General features: G+C 37.6%; 1 protein-coding gene across 4 annotated transcripts in view; it reads left to right on the forward strand.

Annotated features, from left to right (window-relative positions):
• cnc (NFE2 like bZIP transcription factor cap-n-collar) overlaps nucleotides 1-20,627 on the forward strand; it is a 405,472-nt gene that overhangs the window by 240,399 nt on the left and 144,446 nt on the right. For all 4 annotated transcript variants that reach the window (XM_090381868.1, XM_090381870.1, XM_090381867.1 and 1 more), the window contains one exon: nucleotides 7,716-8,053. In XM_090381868.1, the coding sequence (XP_090237994.1) occupies nucleotides 7,716-8,053 (338 nt within the window). The remainder of the gene's footprint in view (nucleotides 1-7,715; nucleotides 8,054-20,627) is intronic.

A 20,627-nucleotide genomic window follows, 5' to 3' on the forward strand; every position in this document is an offset into this window, starting at 1 on the left:
AAGGTATTAGAAAACAGGTCGTTGCAAGAAACTTTGATGATATGAGTAAAGTAGTCCCAAATTGAATGTGTTTTCTGCTCTTAGCTACACAAAACTCGCTGGCCCTTTTAATTTATGGTAAACATGATCTTTTGGTTTACATACTTGACATGTTGAAAAACTCTTTTTCCATAGATAATTTAAGAAATAAAAGCTATTTTCCAACAGTATGATTCACCTCACTTCCTTGAACCAGTTTGTGATTTCTTGGATGCCATATTTCCTGGTTGGTGGATTGTACATGCTGGTGTGACTTTTTAGCCTTCCCGATCCCCAGGCTCAGCATCTATGGGGTTTCCTGAGGCTTGAAGTTCACACACTACAATTACTGACAGACTTGAATGACAGACAAATCACACAGCAGTGACCAAAAGAGTTATACACAACATGCCAGAGAGTATATGTCAAGAAATTTACTTCTGTTAGAATGTTGGTAGAATGAAAGAAACTTGAAGGCGGCAACATCAGGGCTATACTGCTTACATTTTTGTAAGTAAAGAATAAATACAATACTTTCAGTTACAACCACGGGTGCTAGTATCATAGTGCAAGTGGATTTTGCACCATCTTTGGATGTTGAAGTAATACACAATTTTTAATATTTTCATTAATTTATTGAAGCATTAAAATAATACAAATTCTACAAAAAGAAACTAAAATATTAATTCAAATAATTTATGAAAACAAGAACAAAATTAAAATAACTTTTGAAAAACAACTAGACTCTGTTAATTTTCATCATTATCTTTATATAAAAATTGCAGTCTTCTCGGCTTCTCTGTGAATTTTAATATAGTTGCATTCATAAAATCTTCATTGCCATCAATTCATTTCCTATGTAAACTCATCATACACAAGCCTGACAATCTTTTTTCCGACATACTTGATCTTGTGACAAGATCAACTATGATGTTGTCACAAGATCAATTAAGACATCTATTAAGATGTTGCATGTATTAAAAAATTTGGAGAACAAAAAAATTTATTCCCGCATGCACTGCCTTGCAAATTATCTTTCCAGCACCCGTAGTTGCAACTAAATGAATTTGTGAATTTGAATAACTCTGTGTATATGTGTGTGAACCCATATTAATTGATTCCTGTGATATCAGTATCCTTTATCCTTTAATGAAGATGGTATATATAAAATCATATTATTCTTTTAGTTCCATATAGGCTCAAAGCAGTCTATTCTTGCCCTGACGTAAACTGTTTTGCTATGTGCTACTACTTATTGTGGCACCTCCGTAGCCAGGTAGGCAGGAGCGGAAGTGCATAGCACACGCTTCTTGATTAGACTGGGGTTCGAGCCTGTGACCACAAAATACGGAGGATGCGGAAAGGTCAGGGAATGACCACCACATATCCCCAGAGCAATATGGCCTTAGTTGCTAATGCTCCTAAAAACCAAATATCAACAACTACTTATTGTATCATTTGCAATAAGTGAGTCTCTCTCTCTCTCTCTCTCTCTCTCTCTCTCTCTCTCTCTCTCTCTCTCTCTCTCTCTCTCTCTCTCTCACTCACTCACTCACTCACTCACTCACTCACTCACTCACTCACACACACACACACACACACACACACACACACACACACACACACACACACACACACACACACACACAGGTTGATTCAATTGCTTTTACAATTTTGACTTCACTTGCATAAGTCAGTTTGTGAATTACAATATATAATTATTTGAATTATAAAATCCTAAAAAGGTTGCTATAACAGCTGAAGCAACTGATACAAATATTAACGAAAAAAAAATGGGAAAAAGTATTGGATCATCATAAAAGGGCTAACTGTTCCTTAACACTGCTTCTACGTGGAGGGGGAACTCTCTACTTTTAGAACTTTTTCTTCCAGTTTGACTGAAGAAAAACCAGATATTTTTGGCAAGCAACCTTTACCAAAGGCTGGCTGTTTCAGTTGGAGTGATAAGAAAGCCCAAAAATGTCTCTGATCTTCCCAATCCGGATTGACTCAGTCCCTTGGTTTTCAATCTCAGGTCAAAAAGGTTTTTGGAAAAACCAGCAGCAAAAGTCTTAATAGTAACTTTTATTGAGACATACATTCCAAACTAATTTCAACATGATTTACAGAAAAGTTTGGAATTTCTTTTTTTTACAATAGAAATCTTTAATTAAAAACATGTTAATACATGTCCCATTAACTTCAATAACTTGATGCAAATGTTTGCTCTCTACTATTTGAGATTTTAAAACTTTCTACACCATCAAGCATCCAACATACTGTGGATGTTTCTCATCACTGGATCATCAGGTAATCTTCTTTCAAAAGATTAGAACCCAGCTATGGGGAATGATCTATATGTTAAATAAACAGCAATACACAAGAATCTTGTTAGAATACTGCTACAGATGTTTTAAGTGGGATGGTACAATATGAAACTGATACACTTAGTAGCGCTTTTTTTTTTTTTTTCCCCTTGTTAGTTGTTGGCGCATCAGCTTCTATGGCCATAATGCACCTCCCAAAGTTTTTGCATTTTACTGTGATCCAAACCCGAGGCGGGAATCGAATCCATGACTTTTAGGTTGCCAGGCAGGCACTTTACCTACCTGACTAGCCCGGTCGGCTCACACTTAGTAGCAAACACAGTTTGCTACTAAGTTTATCAGACAGAACCTTAGCCTGTATGTAGCAAACTGTGTTTGGTACATACAGGCTAGGGTGTTCTTCCTTACATATACAAAAATGGGTTGTGCCATCCCACTTAAAACATCTGCAGCAGTATTCTAACAAAATTGATCCATTTATAGCATATAATTACTTTTTAAAATCAGGGGAATTATTGTCTGATATAATAGTTTTACAAATTTTTTTTATGAAACCCCCAAACACAAAAGGTATTAGAACCTATATTACTTAATACTGTAGGTTGAGAAGATGAAAGAAGATACTTATTGATATTAGACTTTAATTATATACATTTCAGGAAATGTGTGTGGAGATTGTTTCAGAAAATGACAGTTAAAGGAATAAATGAGGAAGAAGAAAAGTTGGTTCTGTGAGTTTGAAGTTGAACAGTAAAAGGATGCCAACTGGTTACTGCGTATGTTTGGACTGGTTTGGAAGAGAGGGGAGGGGTATTATAGAAGCCAATTCAGAATAACAGTGCCCATGGAAGAATCTGTAGAAAAAGCAAGCAGCAGAAACTGAATGATATAAAGAGAGTGGAGAGACAGAATCTCTATGATATAGAGTGGAGAAACTTTGTTAAAGATGGGTCTTTAATTAATCTTTTGCCCTCTTTTGAATGGAGTTTAGAAGCCTGAGAGAGGTTATGGGGGCACCACCCCAGACATGGGAACAGTAATCCATGGAAGGATTAAAATTAACTAAGTTATCTTTGCCCCACTGGAGAATTACATGGAGATCAGTGTTTAAGGACTTGGTAATGAATATTCAAGAAGCTGAAGCTGTTTGTGCAGGGCAAAGTTTCTCAAACTGGAAGGTGGAATGCAATGTGCTATCATTAGCAAAACTTTGGATAGGATTTCCAGTCAGTGGAAAGGAAAGTCATTAATATACAAGAGGAAAAGAGTGGGAGAAAGAACTGAACATTGAGGAACACCAGCATTAGTGGAGAAGTTAGAAGACAGAGTGCCATCTACCATTACCTGCGATGAGAGAGAAAATTGGATACAAGTACAAAAAACAGTTGGCAAACCATAAGATGGAAGCTTATTTAAAAGACCTTTATGCCAGACAGTCAAAAGCCTTTGAAATGTCAAGAACAACTCCTTGAGTTTCACAAACTTTTCCATTTAATTTGTCAGTAGGTGGGTAATGCAAGTCAGTATATCACCAGTGGATCAACACTGATGAAATCCATAATGGCGATTATTGATCAGATGGAAGGCTTCTAGATAGGTTAGGAGTTGGCAGTTAATGGATTTCTCACTGAGTGCAGTGGGATGATAATTGGATGGGAGGGATTTGTCATCTCCTTTTTGGGACCTGATTGGATATGAGTAAATTTCCAAGCAGAAAGAAAAACCCCATTGGAATAAGAAAGTGTAAAAAAAGCAACACAGAACAGGAGCACAGATTTTGAGAACAAGTGGAGAAATATCATCAGGACCTGGCACTTTCTTGGCATTAAGACTGTCCCAAAATTCTTCTGACATCCTTTTCATGGAAAACACATGAAGCATTGAATGGAGTGAACTGGGAATGGTAGGCTGTGGTTTATGAAGATCATCAATACAAGAGTTAGAAGAAAAGTAGAATGCCAGCAAGTCAGTTATATCTTTATTGAGGTGGCACTAGAACCATCAAGTTTTAACAGAAGTGGGAGTAAATTAATGTTTTATTTTAATTTGTTTTAATAAAATAATATTACCTGATGTCTTTTATGTACAATTGTGTATGCACATGTATTATGGGGTAAATAAAAATGATGCTCTTTATGACAGTATATTTTTTTTATGGTTACCTCCAAGCATTAAATTAAGAATCTAGTATTTTAGTACTACATTAGAAGGGATAAATGAGGAAAAGGGAAAGCTAGTTTTTCGAGTTTGGAGTTGGCCAATTTTTTTTTTTTTTTTTTTTTTTTGAGCATTTGAACACATGTTCAGATTGGTTGTTTGGAAGACAAATGTGGAATTACAGATGCTAATTCAGAATGGTACCCATGGGAATATTTGTAGAAAATGTATGTAGCAGAAACCGAATATCTTTCTATGACTGCCCTCTTTTGGATAGAGTCCAGACACTTGAAAGAAGTTTTTAGGAGTGCCACTCTAGATGTAGGAATAGTTTTCTGTGGTAGTTAGTAGCGATTAAATGAAAAGTAACACCAAGAATAAAGAAGCAGTTTTTTTCAATGCGAAGGAAGAAATATTTGTTAAATTCTTATTCCAAGAGAAATTATCAGGGTTATTCCCATTAAATATATGTGATATTGACTAAAAATCAGTGTCATCAAAGATGAGCATGGAGCGATAGACTTTTCTTTTCTTTTTTTTTTTAGGAATAAGAGAGGATTGAGCTTACTGACTACCCAGTTGCAAATAATAGGAGTCAAACCATAAGATGGAAACTTGTTTAGAAGGCATTTATGCCAAACTCAATTGGAAGCGAATGTCAAATGTTGGAGTTTTCAAATTTGCAAATTTTTTCATTGAATTTGTCGCCGACCGGGCTAGCCAGGTGGGTAAACTGCCTGCCTGGCAACCCAATGGTCGCAGGTTCGAATCCTGCCTTGGGCTTGGATCACAGTAAAATGCAAAAACTGTGGGGGGGGGGGTGCATTATTGCCACAGAAGCCGATGTGGCAACAACTAACAAAAAAAAAAAAAAGAATTTTTCCAAGGATGAGTTGAAGATATTATCAGTGGATCAACACTGTTAGAATCGATATTAATTATCATTGATCAGATGGAATGTTTTAAGGTAGTACAGGGTGATCACTTTAAATGAGAACCCATGGAAATGTTCATGTTTCTAGCACTCCCTTACTTAAAGAGTAAAAGAGTGCTAAAAACATGAAATACACAAGTAACATTCTGTATTCTGTGCATCGCATTACCACCTGTTGGCAATCTATAAATAAAACTACAAATGCTTAGGTGCAGTGCAAGCAGTAAATGAACATGGCATTCAGCATAGAGAGGTGTGTAGAATATTACCTCAAAACAGAGTACGTAATTTAAAACTATGCATTGTGATTTCTGCATGCAATTCATTGTATTATAGACTTCCCTCGAAATATGCATTTTTTAAACTACCCTGCTAAAATCTTTTAGGTATTTACACTCATGGAACGTGCCAATGACGACAGCCACGAGTTATTAGTTAACTCCCTGCTGAGGTAAGAGGAGTGTCTCTTCGACGTGATCGGTAATCACACTCTCAGATTTCTGACAAATAGGCTGTTTATCATTGCGCTCAAAACAGGTAGCCTCAAGCCAAGAATAAATCACGCGAGGCCACTATAGCCACACTCAACTACAATGGACGTAAATCATATGGCTGCCACGCACTGTCTGTGCAACGACCTTTTAATAAATCTCGCTGCCCGTTTTGTACCATTCCGCGTAAGAGCAATAAGACAAAACCCTGTACACAGAATAATGCTGCATACGTTAGTTGCACGTTATTTAAAAAAATATGCGAAACTGGTAATTTTTATTCTTAATATACAATTATAAAACATTATATAGGGCTTGTGCGAGATGGAGTTTTGACATTCTTGTCATGTATTAAATATATCAAACGTCGTTTTTTTTTTTTTTTTTAATCTCCCTAAACTTTTGAATCCGATATGCATTGCACCTTGAGCTGGCCCTGCTCAGGAACGAGTCAGTGTTCAGTTAATCGAACACCACTAGCATAAAAGTAAAGCGAAAAATCGGACTTATAATATTATTTGTTTTAATTCATGTAGCACTATTTGGCTAAGAATAAGTTAATTTTTTATCAATTAGCAGCTGGGTCTAAAATTAACTGGCTAAAATTACAATCTAAAGAAAGTCAAATCTACAGTCAATCAGTATCTTCGTTCATCTCCTCAGCCGTGAACCCATGCACGATACTGAGTACTATAGGTTCTAATTACTTGCATATTTGTTTTTGAAAAAATAAAAATAAATAAATAAATAAAGGGTCAAATTAATTAAATATTAGCCACGCTGTAGTAATAAAGAACAAAAAGAAATGCTAAAAAAAATTGTTTTCATTACAAAACAGTCATAATTTTTTAAAAAATGAAAATAAACGATGATGATATTTTGTAATAGATTTCAGGTAGAGCATTTTATTAGCATATGTTTCTTTTAGATTCAAGAAATCTAGTTTAATAGAATCTGCATGGTGACAAAGCCAACTGAAAAACAGCACTGCTGTCACACCAAATGTTAGGCGCCTCCGTAGCCAGGTGGGAAGGAGCAGTAGTGCGTAGCACACGCTTCTTGATTAGACCGGGGTTCGAACCCGTCACCATCAAATACGGAGGATGCGGAAAGGTCAGGGAATGACCACCGCATATCTCGGAGCAATATGGCCTTAGTTGCTAATGCTCCTAAAAATCAAATAACAAACAAACACCAAATGTTGTTTTTGGGGGGGATGAAAATCAGATTACTGAATAACTTTGCGTATAGACGCTAGTTAAATTAAGAAAAGCAAACTTACATTTTATTATTCAGAATTCGCTTAAAGAATACCCCCATCCCCCATTTTTAATATAATGCATATGAGTGACTAGCGAAAATATGGTAGATAAAAGTTCAATTTGACGATCATGCAGCACATCAAAAGGACAGAAAATCATGAATGCTCTATTCATATATGTCCTCGTAATATTAAGCTATTCGCAGTTGTTATTTATGAACTTCGGAGTAGCATACGTCTTAGGAATAAAGTCAGGGAAAAATAATAAAATAAATTAAACACATTACTTGGGGAAACTTGTATGACATGAACAGAATAGCAAGTTATGCTATACAAGGGTCGCTGATCTGTAATCTAAACGATTAAGGCTTCTCCGGAAATAAGAATCCTGTAGGTGTGAATATCATAAAAGCACATTTTACTTGTGTGTGTTAGTTTAGCATGGTAGTACTGCGCGCGCGTACACACACACACACACATGAAGTGCAGTGCTTGTATAAGAGTATGTTCATCTTTTCTTGATTTAGGAGAACACATTATTCGTCAGCCAGCGGTGGAAGGAACGGGAGATTCACTGCAGGATGAAGATATCTTTCAGCTAAATGATGAGGATTTGTTTACTTTTCGTGAGTTAGTTGAAGAGATCCAGAATCTTCCTCTTCAAGAAACTCTGAGTCTTTACCACCCAGGTGGTAGCGAAAATGACTCGAAAAAACCAAACGAAGACGATCCGACGCCTGGTTCCTCTTTCACTGAAGAAAAGCGAGATGAGAATCTTGAACTTCTCAGTGATAACGACCCGTTCACGCAGTTAGCGAAGATTGAAAAATTTATTCAAGAAGAATTGAGCAGTGCAGATGACGAGGTAAGTGCCAAGTACTTTAGTAGGTCATCAGGTAACTAGAAAAAAGTAGTTACAAGGGTCACCCAAAAAGTTATCTACTTAGGTTATAAAGAAATAAAATAGTCAATTTTGTATTTATTATTATTTTTTTCTCAGTATGCCTTGAGTTCAAGTACAGTACGTGGTCTCCATTTTGAAGACAAAGAGAAAATAGCGAAAAAAAAAAATTTTTTTTTTTTTTTTTTTGTTAGCGTATCGGCTTCTGTGGCCATAATGCACCTCCCAAAGTTTTTGCATTTACTCTGATCCAAGCCCAAGGCGCCTCCGTAGCTAGTTGGGAAGGAGCAGCAGCGCGTAGCACATGCTTCTTAGACAGGGGTTCGAGCCCGTCACCACCAAATACGGAGGATGCGGAAAGGTCAGGGAATGACCACCGCGTATTCCCGGAGCAATATGGTCTTAGTTGCTAATGCTCCTAAACAACAAACAAACCAAGCCCAAAGGGAAGGGGGGAGGGATTCGAACCCGCGACCTTTGGGTTGCTAGGTAGGCACTTTACCCACCCGGTTGGCGTTTTTCTTCTGGTCTTTGAAAAAACCATTTATGTCTTTCCTGAGATTGTCATCACTTGAAAAATCGATGCCCCTATAGTCGTTTCTTCAGACTTCTGAAGAGGAAATAATCACTCGGGACTATGAATACTGTATTGTGCTCGTGATACTGAGTTATTCATAGTTTTCATTTATAAACCATGGAGTTCATAAATAAAAATATGCGTATACAGGGGCATCGGCGTGAAGAAGCAACTGACTTCTTCTCCAATTCCCCGTTTCTGTCCCTAATGCCCTCCCCTATTAAATACATCTCCAGTGATTTTTTATTATGTGTCATATAGTCTATCAAAAAATTGCTTCAATATCAAAAAGGTGTTGGCATCTTTTGGATATTGAAGTTAGATGTATATATGGCAGATTTATCCTCGAATTCTTTGCATGGCGGTGAACCATGATGTTTCCATTGCATGGACTTCTGTTTTTTTTCTTGACCCCCAATGATGAATTCACGTTTCATTACCAACAGAAGTGATATCCAGATTCACAGGAATCTGCATTATACATCTGTAAATTTTGCTCACAAATTTGAAACCTGCACTGTTTCTGAAGTGACGTTGAAAATGTTTGGCGCCCAGCGAGAATTGCCGCTCATATGTGTTTATGGTGGATGTTTAATACCGAAATATTACATTCCCTTGCGTTCAGAGACAACTAAATACATCTATAGTGCATAACAAGGTCTTCAGATTTTTTGCGCATTTCTTGAGTTGTCACTTCGTTTGGTCGTCCGAACGCAGTGATCATCTACCGATTCTCAACCCTATTTAAACTGCTTAGACCAAAATGTTATCTGATACTCAGAACGGGTATCTCCACCATAAACAGCTTTCATTACTTTTCATGGAGAGCTTTTGGTCCTTTCCTTCTTTTGTCAAAAATTTGACGATGGCCCGATGCCTCATTTTCGTAACATCTATGTTTTCCTTTGGGTTGGATACCTTAAATTTCTTGTTCTTCCGTACTACACAGTGTTGACCTGTGTAAATAAGTAGAGACATTTATGAGAGTATGATAAAACTACAGTTTTTATATATCAAACATATTTATAGTCAAGGTAGATAACTTATTGAACGCATCGTGTATTAGTAGTCGTATTGGTTGATTGCAGAGTTATTTGTTTTATAAGTACAGTATTATATGAAAAAGAAATATGCGTTTTTTTTTAAATATCGTGGAATTTATTTATATACTTTTATTTAAAAATGAATAAATGCAAATAGTCCTTTACTTATGATCATATTTTGTCAGTTTTATATATGTTTCCCTCCCTCGTTTTTTTTTTTTTTTTTTTTTTACTGTAATGAAAATTGGAGGACTTACCAATATATTTTTATTTTATTAGCGTAGTGAAACAGTATGTCGGTTTGTTGAATCATACGTCTCTGTCACCTTTTTACACATTTTGATGATGGCTGTATACAATTGGAATTTAAATAATATTCCAGTTATAAATATCTTCGAATCATACAAGCTTATGTATAAAGCAGTTACTTGTACTCGAGACGGACTTAAGTCAGACACAACTTACAAGGAACGGTGACGATTCGTAAGAAAGTTTACAAAATTGGAGTGTACCATAGTGTGGAAGCATCTAGTGCAGCCACAATTACAGATGGAAGAGATAAGGTTATCGACTATATGGGGAGACTGCTAAAAGTATGGATTGAAGATAAAATCGATGGATAAAAGACTGGATAACAAGTTAATTTCAGAATTGGGTAACTTCATTTTCCATTTTCACAGGAAAGAAATACAATCAAGTCTTTCTTTCCTGTGGGAAGAAAGACTTGATTTATAAAGTCCATAAACTGCGTTTATGAATAACTTTTGGTGCATTTTGTCAAAAATTTTATGATGGCTGTATTTTCCAATTTTGTGACATCCGTGTTTTCCTTTGGATTCTCTACTTTAAGTATCTTCAGTCCTTCCGTAATCGTTCTCATAATGGATCGATATCCAGTTAACTTGGCATGATCTAGTTGATAACAACACAAAAATTAACAGCTAGATCTTCCCAAGTTAGCCAGTTTTGCAGTTACAGCCGATGAACCATTGTTCATCTGCTGTAACTGCAAATTGAATCGTGAACTGCTACCTCAAACACCTGTTGTCGCTGCCGTACCGTAGTGCAGCCAACATCGGCCCACTGCACTGGCGTAATTAGGAGTACAGTGAGTCATGGCAAATTTGTTGGACCCCATCTGCACATATATAAAGATAGAGAGGGAACCTAGAATCCTTGTGGCATGTTCTCGCCCTTGCCTCCGTCGTGTTACAACAGTAGGCACAGTGGCACAAATAAACTGACAGCACGTCAAATTAAGGATACTATCATCTCAAAGGAATGCATCCGCTATTTATACTAGTTATTTCAATGGAAAAATTGTTTCCATTTAGGTTCATACTATCAAAGAACAAAAAACAGTTAGTAAGGATTTTGGACTAAAGATGAATATGGCTAAAACAAAAGTATGATGAACAAGTATGCCACGGAAAGGGAAATAATGATTGAAGGAGCAGTAATTGAAAAGGTGGAGTCATATACTTATTTGGGACAAGTTATTAGCTGTAATAATGATAAATGGCTGGAAGTCAAGAGAAGAATAAATTTTGGATGGATAGCATTCAGGAAATATAGTCACATACTGAAGAGCAATATCCCAGTTTGTCTGAAACGTAAAATAAAAAAACAATGTATACTCCCCACCATGACTTATGGAAGTAAAACTTGGGCACTCATCAAAAGAATGGAAGAGAAGCTGAGAACTACACAGCGAAGAATGGAACGAATTATATTGGGAATCAGACTTAGATAAGAAGAGAAACACATGGATTAGACAGCAAACTCAAGTAAAGGACATTCTTATCAAAACTAAAGAACTAAAATGGTCTTGGGCAGGACACATAGCTCGAAGACATGATGACAGATGGACTAAGAAAATAACAGAATGGTACCCAAGAGGAGCTAGAAGAAAACCTGGAAGACAAAGGCGGAGATGGATAGATGAAATTCATGAGTTTTTGGGTAGTAAATGGATGGCCAGTGCTCAAAACAGAAGGAACTGGAAAGTTGCTGGAGAGGCCTTCGTCCAGCAGTGGATTGAAAATGGCTGATGATGATCAAAGAACGTATCCCTTTCGTAAATGACTACTTGTATATGAAATCAAAATGAAGTATGTGTAAACGTGTGGCAATGTACAGGGTGTTTCAGAAAGAAGTAAAAAATTTCAAAAAGTTATATCAATAAAGATTAGCATTTATTATTGTTAGATGTACACACTTGGATAAAGAATATCTGAGAGTTTCCTATTAACCCTACAATCCCACGATTAGTCAGCACAGCAAACGTCGATTCGATAGTCCATTTCTTTCTGCACTGCTGCCAGTATGTCTGTGGTTGACACCACTACTTCAGTAATCCTGCATTTCCGTTCAGAAATGGCTGTTAGCTCTAGTGACACAATTGCGGCAGCCATATAAAAAGACATTACAACTACACGAACTTTGCCCTCGTTTGGAGAGGCCTGGGTTCCAATCCTGTCGGAGACTGAAAGGATTCGTCATAGGCTCGGTTTAGTCGAACGGTTAGCTGGGAGGTGGTAAGTACATGCATTTGAGTTGACCTATGTTCGATTTCACATCACCGATAAATACAGTATGTTCTTGTAGTCTCAATCTTACTCCTCTTACCCTTTGTGGCCTTCCGGAGTATTTTAAACAGAAAATTTATTTTTATTTAATTGGAGCTTAGCAAATTGAAGGGTTGAGTTTTCCAGCGCAAATAGTATTCAAACCACCCATTAATACTTATTATTTTTAGGATAATAATAAATGCCGAAAGAGCAATTAATACATTAACAGTTGTATTAGGGCTGGATATACTGGGAGAAGGGGCGGAAGGGAATATTACTCATTAGTAACAGCTGGTTTCAGCCTTCGCTGAGTGTGTTATTGAATTATTTCCGCATCTACGTGAAATTGAAGAAGCACGCTGTTTTGCGGGAAGAAGAAAATCAGCAGTAGCTTCTTGAAGTAGAAGCTTAAGCAAGTTATTCAAGTCCATGTAAATGTTTCTGTTGATAATTTTTTTCATAAAAGGTATGTAACGGGCTTAATTTTTTTGATGTGAAATGCACAAAAAATCATTTCATTTTTGAGGAGTCCTGTTCGTGCTTTGACTAGATGAGAATATTTAGGGCCCCGCAAATTTTTCCGCTTTGATGAAAAAGTGGTTTCGACCCAAAAAATAAATAAATAAAAATAATAATCCTGGTGGTGCCTGACTAGCTCTTAGTACTAATCAGGCATCCAGAATTTTTTGTTGTTGTTGTGGGTGAGATCAGGGGCACTTCAAGTTCCCTTCAAACCGCCTCCCCACCCCAGGGTTAATTCACTAAGTCCAGCGATTTTACCATAGTTGCAAGCGTTTCTGAATTTCTTTTTCTTTTTTGTTTTTCGTAATACAGTACTGCCAAAGTATCTCCCGCGAGTTTTGCACAATCTCCAAGATATCCTTAAATCTTTTTTTCATTTCATTTCATCTTGTTTCCGCAGAAACAAGGGAATAAGAAGTTAAGGGTATGGGGGGAACCACAAAACTTTTATTCTTGACTAGAAATTGTATGGATAGACAGGTGGTGCTTTATCAAAACATCATCTGTCTATCTGTACATACTTACGTGTTCGTTAAAAAAAAAATTCTTCAAAGACTGGTATACGACATACCAGTCTTTTATCTGAAATGTCTTCAGAAAGAAGACATTCAGTAAAATGTCTTCTTTCTGAAGACATTTTACTGAACTACAAACAAAACTTGATGCAAACTTTGTTCTTTTGAATCGTTATTTCATAAGATCTCGGTTACCGAGAACGTATTGTCGTTCGCCACCTAGCTGAAAAGATATTTTTTACTGCAAGCCCTGAATTAGGCCTGGATGAAAATTCGATGTATTGTGGAGACTTGTACAAGTAAGTGATAATATAGCGTGTTCACCTCTAGTCACTTGCTTTGAGAGATCTAAATTCCAACCAACCCTGTGGGAAATTGGCTAAAATCTTAAAGGCCTCTTCTGTCGAGGGTGGCTAGGTGAAAGAATAATTTTCTCCCATAAATATCGATTGGCGAACGCACCTGCATATGTGAATTGGTGTACTTTGGCCTAAACACGAGGGGTGAGGGGAACCTTGAAAACAAAATAGTGTTGCAATATGGTTTAGTCCATGAGGCACTGCCAGAATGGTGGCCTCAGGCCCGGTTCTATGTACCTGAGGACGGCCATTGGAGGGGATTGTCCGGGTACCGGCTGCTCCCCGGTGACGCAGTGGCCTCTTCCATACAGGCCCGTTTTGCAGGAGTTCTGCGTAAATTCGGCTTTTCAGATGGAGATAGAAGCTAGGTGCCATCGTAGACATTATGATAATAATAATAATATGGTTTTAATTTGAATTGAAGATTGCATAGTTGTTATTGGTATTAGTGTAATATGGTACTAAACATCACCTGTTTACAAGACAGATTGGATCTCAGTCAATGGTTAATTTAAAGTACCGTAGTCATTACCATGAATTTTATTTATATGAAGTGGGATGATGTCCTAAGGCTAGTTTTTTATAAAAAAAATAATAATAAAAATAACGTATGAACACCTAAACGTAACAGGTTAGTGCATTAGCATCGTGTTTGTACGTAGTGAATTACCGGAAAAGGTAAAATGGTATCGTTTTTATCATATCTAGTATTGTGAATACCTTCACGAATTGCCTGATATTGCACTACCTCGAATAAGTAACGATTCACCAGTGGAGAAGACTATTGTTACTTATTCTCAGTGGATAACACCACACCTACAGCCGGTTCAAGATTGTTTGGCCTCTAATCGGTGGGTTTAGGTACCCTAGTGTTGCAATAAGTGACAACCCAGTTATGAAATATAACTTCACAGTATGAGAGATTGGTGTGTCTCATATTGTGAGCTGGCGAAGAACTGTTTTTATGGTACTTTAAATTTCAGCTGTGATTCAAGTGCAGTGCAGATTTAGACATATTGCATCTGGTTATACACGTGATGTGCGGTGGTAAGGTGTATTTAGTGTCAGACGGCACCAGGGGTTTCCCCCATCTCCGCGTATTTTTCATTGTGGGTGTACCAGTTCACTGGAAATGCCAGAGATTTAAAAGTGTATGGATATTGTATATGTATGTGCGGTGGTATTATCAATTTATGCACTGGAAACGTTGACAAACGTGAATCAACAGGACTGCCAAAAGCCTCTGAAAAAGCTGTTGGTTATATTCGCGAGAAATTCTATCGTAGGCCTAAGAAGACGTATCATGTGCAAGTACCCATTCAAGTTTACAGTTGAGTATTTCTCGGTCAAGCTTGGCCACCTGTGCAAAGTCGTATATTTTCTGACCAAGCAGTGTTCCTCTCTGTGCGTTGTTCAGTCATAGACCTCATCTAGGATAAAAGAAATTTGGGGTTTAGGATCCAGTGCTCATTTATGCTCGCTAATTTAGTTGTGAACACTCTTATGGGATAATTGTCAGTGATGTTCTGTCTAAACTGATTAAACCCTCCTAGAAGTATAGCTATCTGATAAGTTTGCTTTTACATGCTAGGAAGTAGCCAGAAACTACCCCAGAAACTTCTGAAGGGTTATTCGATTTTCGGCCACTGTATCAAAAACCTTTTAATTAAAACCCTTAACTTTTTAATTAAAACTGCAGATATTGATCAAGTGGATTATAATCGGAATATTAATAATTAAACGGAATCTTCAAGAGAGCTTCCCTCTGTGCTTCGGGAAAAATAAAAGGATCCAATTCAAAATGGATGTAATGCAACAGTCGGGCTTTTCGATTTACAGCCCAATTTCGAATTAATTTTTCTTGTGCTGGCCCTCCGCCTGAGATTGGTTAACTACAGCTTGATTAAAGAATGGTAAACAGCGATTTATCTCTGCCATTACGGAAGATCCATTTACTGCTCGTAGGGACAGTTTCTCGGCAGTGCTACAGGTTTCCCCATAAACCCGTTAAAGGTCACTGTGAAGAAGCACGAAGATTGCTAAGTCATTCGTGAGTGTTTGTATGATTGGCTTAGCAACCATTCAACAGTAATCACCGGGAGAGCGTCTGGCTAGTTCTCGTCCCTGCCACGAGGAGGCGGGCCGTCCATCCAGTTTGTGCTGCTTTGAATAGGAAGCAATTCTGGCTCAGCCACCTGCATTCTAACCTAGATGAGAATGTTGCTCAGCCCTAATAAAATATAAAAGGGGTAAATGACAATGGGAAGGTTGGGATGCAACAGGAGAAGGCACAGAGAGAGGATATTAGGGAATACATTCCCAGAAGAAAATGGAAGGTGAAGAGCTGTCGTCGGGAATGGGTAATTGTAGAAGGGCTTTTGCGTATGGGAGAGCAAGGTTAAAGTGAAAACAGAAGTGCTCAGTTGTTGACTAGCTTTAGAAGGTAGCTCCCACATCAAGGAAGATCCTTCACTACAGTCAAAGTCCTTGGTATTAGCATTAAACTTATTCTTACTCTCTAGGAGTTAGCAGTTTGTTCTTGTGAGGAAGGCGCTCCGACCAGAGAACGATCATTGGAGGGGATACCTCACCTGGAGAAGCTGTATGATCCACAGGCTTCAGCAAATATCCCATCTAAGTCTGCAAAGAAGACAAGTCATCCTACCCTATAAGGATTAGCAGTAAAGATCCCACAGGGAGAGAATCCCGACGTCAACAAGTAATAGGGTCCTTTCAAAAGAAGAAGAATCCCATCACAGAAGATAGTCGTCGGAAGAGTCGAGCTGATAGGATCAGATGGGAGAATACTCCAAAATGGGCAGAGCAAAGAGAAAGAGAGGATGAACCCATAATTTATTGCTCATTTGGAATACAGTCTTTCCGGAGTCTGTAATAACGGATCTAATCGAAGAGCGACATTTGATGGAAATAGAGGGAATACCTAGGATGCAGAAGGATAGTATACACGTTGTCTGTGACACAATGCACGCTTGGACTCATGGCAGCTGTGGATATGGCTCCTGGTTTAAGCCCATACTCTGCCATTGACATTGCACATCTCATTCTCATTTGGAATTGTGGTGCCAGAAAAAATTCTGACTCCCCTTAATTAGTACTCATAAAGCCTTCAGGCCCTGGTTGTATCGAAATGAATAGAAAATTTATTTCTCAGTGGTTTTATAGGCAGTGTATGTAGTCCATTCCTCAGGTTGTTACAGGTGCAGCGATTGATACATCATGGGTTTCACGTAGTCCACAAGTTTTAAAAAATAATAAAAGGCTGGAGCCATCAGGTCTAGTGACTTAGATAGCCATGACATTCCTCGATTTTGGCTTACTGTATTTGGTCCTGCTGTGGGCGATTAAGTTATCTAGGCGATTTACAAAACTAAATTGTGTGACTTGGATGAGGAACGGAATGCAACCGAAGGGAACATAAGTTTGCGGCTGTAGGATCTTTAAATGCCAACATACAATAAATGCAAAGTAAATTGCATCTAAAAATTACCCACGTCGCTTATTAAACATGTTTATCCCTTTTAGAGCAAATGGATTATTAGAATAAACTCATTCTGATTGGATTGTCACAGCTCATTTATTTTTCCAGTGCGAAGACTGTTGAATTATATAATTAGTTTAATGCATTTAACATTTCAGTTTGAGAATCACGAGTCTAAACTATTGTTAACCGGTATTATTTGTACCTCCAAAGTATACGAGGAGGAAGGTGTAGGCGCACTTCAGTGTTAAAAATAAAATGTGCGCCTTTAAACGACATACTCCAATTCAACATTTCGGAAGTTACGGACATATTGGTCCGCCGTGACAGTTTAGTGGCTTCGCCACTTGTCACTCATTCAGAGAAGGTTCGAATCCCGTCGTAGACTGGAGGAATTTCTGAAGTTCTCTTTAATCGAGGTTATAGTTACGGGTCTCAGGCGGAGAGCATGAAGTTTTTCAGCCCGCGCAACATACAGTTCGGATGTGAACCCACACTTGTACGCAGCTAATACACAATGGTGTAAAATGGCCACAGTCGCTAAAGCACCTAAAACCTTACAATATTAAACAAGGATACGCGATGTCGATCAGGACTAGCCAACCGTTTGTATGTTGCGAAACATTCACCTGACTTGTTGTTGTTGGGTTTTTGGAGCATTAGCGACTAAGGCCATATTGCTTCGAGTATATTGTCTGTAAATTGAGTGTTCTGAGATCGATTTTCTGTTTGCTGAACGAAAAACCTGAGTTTCCGGGAGAAAAAAACTGCTGCCATCGCCCGAGACCGACTAACTCAGCTTTATAAAAAAGGCCAATAAACATGCATTACTTTCTTGAGTGGGCTCCTATATTCGTCAAAAATTCATCGATTTTCGCAACACAGAAAAGTACAGTTCACTGCACACGTTCAAAACTACAGGTGTAGATGTACTTTAAAGTGCTTCGTGGGAGGATAATTAGGAAAAAACTTAATTCGAGACAATTCTAACATGTTTTGAGTTGGATTAGAAACTTCCGAGCCGTGCTTTATGACCTATCAGAGACTAGTTACGCTAAGAACAAGGGCTTTAAAACTATATTAAAATAAAGTTAACGTATCCTCATTGGAATCCTTGATAAATAACGAACTATTGCAAGATGTGCAAAAGTGGAACTTCGTACATAACATTTGGGATTTTTTCTCATTAATATTCATGTGAAATATCTGTTTATGCAGAGGTCTTTCGAACAGTACTTCTTTTTAATTGGCAGAGACTAAGTATAATTTTTGCAACATGTTTACTACAACACGGTACGTCTATCTGCCATCATTTTCCGTAATGAGCCCTTCTGCCGAAGACGGTATCATTGCCGTACATGTAATAACCTTTGATACAGCATCCTGATTGTTATTCACTTCGTTGGCTGCTCGTTGCGACATCATCTCGACTCCGGAAAGATGCGGTGGGGAAACACCTTGGTAACCACATTACGGATCTTTGACCACACCCGCCTGACACTGTCAGTTGACTCATAACAGTCTTGCGTATACGGGGAAGCTTGTTGTATAGTTGGTGATATATGGATTTCTTATTTACTCCAAACGTTTAGAAATAAAATGGCTACTGACACTTAATATGTGGTATGTGACTCGCATATTTTAATTCGAACATTTGAAGCAAGTTCAAGCACCAGCCTTACATAAGTGCATTGTAATCACACATATACATAACAGCCTTCCTTCCTGAGCACATAAAATGAAATTCTAGTTCTTTTATTACTTTTTTGTCGAAAAAGTAGCTTCTGATTGGGAAAGTACGCACTCAAGCAAGTCTCTAAAGGTTTACATTTATATTTATTATTGTAGTAACTTCCCACTTACTATTATCAGTTAGTGGGAAGTTAATACAATAATAAATTTCCAAACAATAATAGTGGAAGTTATAATCTGGAAGACAAAATTTCTAAAATATAAGTTTAATTTACGTTATGGTTACATTTTCGTATGTATGACGGCTTTGTTTCACTGCCTGGTTCGAATCTGGTTTTCTTAAAAATTTATGGGAGTAGATAGATCTGGGCCAAATTTAAAACGACTGGTGAAAGAATCGTCTTATTAAACTTTTTATTTTATTTTATTAAGTTATACTGTATCTACACAGTGCACTCGAAAATATTTTGAATTCTCGAATGAGTCCCTTGATGTGTTGGCGAATGCCACGAGCAGCAGAGTATTATGTTTCTTTTCTTTGATCGTTTCCGAAGTCCCGTTAGTGTATTTTGTATCAGCAAAATGCCATTTGCACGAGCAGCATCGAAAATCAAGGCAGAGATTGGAAGATTACCTACCGTCCCTGGGTTCGACTCATATCTGCCCGGAAACCATTTTTGTATGTTTATTTCTAAAGGAAGACTTTCCTCTTACCGCTTACCGCTGAGATGTTTCGACCCTGAATTATGCACTTGGGGATAACGTCAGACAACCACTGTGGGTGGAATAAAACATTTTCTCTGCATGTCCGATAACTTGTGACTCCATTTAGGCTCGTGTTCCTTCTCCCTTCCGCCAAACCTGTCATGGTCAGTCGGTGTGATTGATAATGCGTACTCGTTTATTTCTCACCCACCCGAGCACTGGGTTATAATTTACCTTGTATAACTGTCATCCTTTTAGCTAGGCTTGATGGGAGATAAGGAAGCACAGATTTACCCAACGTTTCTTAAACACGCAAATGTCCCATGAAAACGCTACCAGTTGCATTCATAGAACAAGAAGAGGGGGTAGCTAGAAAGAAGTGAACAATATGAATATTGGTTTGTAACCTATTTTGGTTTCATGGTGTTCATCTGACATTTAAAAATGCACCTTCCGGATAACGTTTGATCCCATTCACCTCTAGTATTTTATAGGTATGACTTTAACAGGGAAAAGTGAATCTTTGAGGAAGTTATTCATGTTAATTATTAGTTTCACCATTGGGGCCTTCCCATGGAAAAGTTTTTTGTAACATTATACCCTTTCACGTTTCAAAGGTATTAAACGATCCCTTGTATTGAAGATCCGGTTCATAAAAACGCAACTTGTTCTTAAACTACGAAATGAGTATTTCATATGCGACAGGCAAACCGACTTAGCAAATCGGATTGCACTTCGGAAGTAGTTTTGGATTGGAATGAAAGAATTAATTCCTAGTTAGTCCCTTAAACATTTTAATAAGATGCGACTTAAATACTTTATTATAAATTCTCGCTAACATCTTTGAAGGCATGTAATAATGGAGTATTCTTCGCATTGTAAATTCATTTTAATAATTTCATATTTTGATTTAGGAGGGAGTATTGTGGATAATAAATTCTGTCTTTGAAAAAGTTGGTTTTCTGTAACAGTTATCTAGATTTTCTCCAAATGTTTTCGGTGCGAAATTTGTATTAATCTAACGTCCAAACAGTGCCCAAATTTTCACTAAAGCTG

The sequence above is a fragment of the Mastigoproctus giganteus genome, chromosome 9 (genome assembly GCF_048544385.1).
Source record: "Mastigoproctus giganteus isolate SK-2022 chromosome 9, ASM4854438v1, whole genome shotgun sequence".
NCBI classification, from domain to species: Eukaryota; Metazoa; Arthropoda; class Arachnida; order Uropygi; family Thelyphonidae; genus Mastigoproctus; species Mastigoproctus giganteus.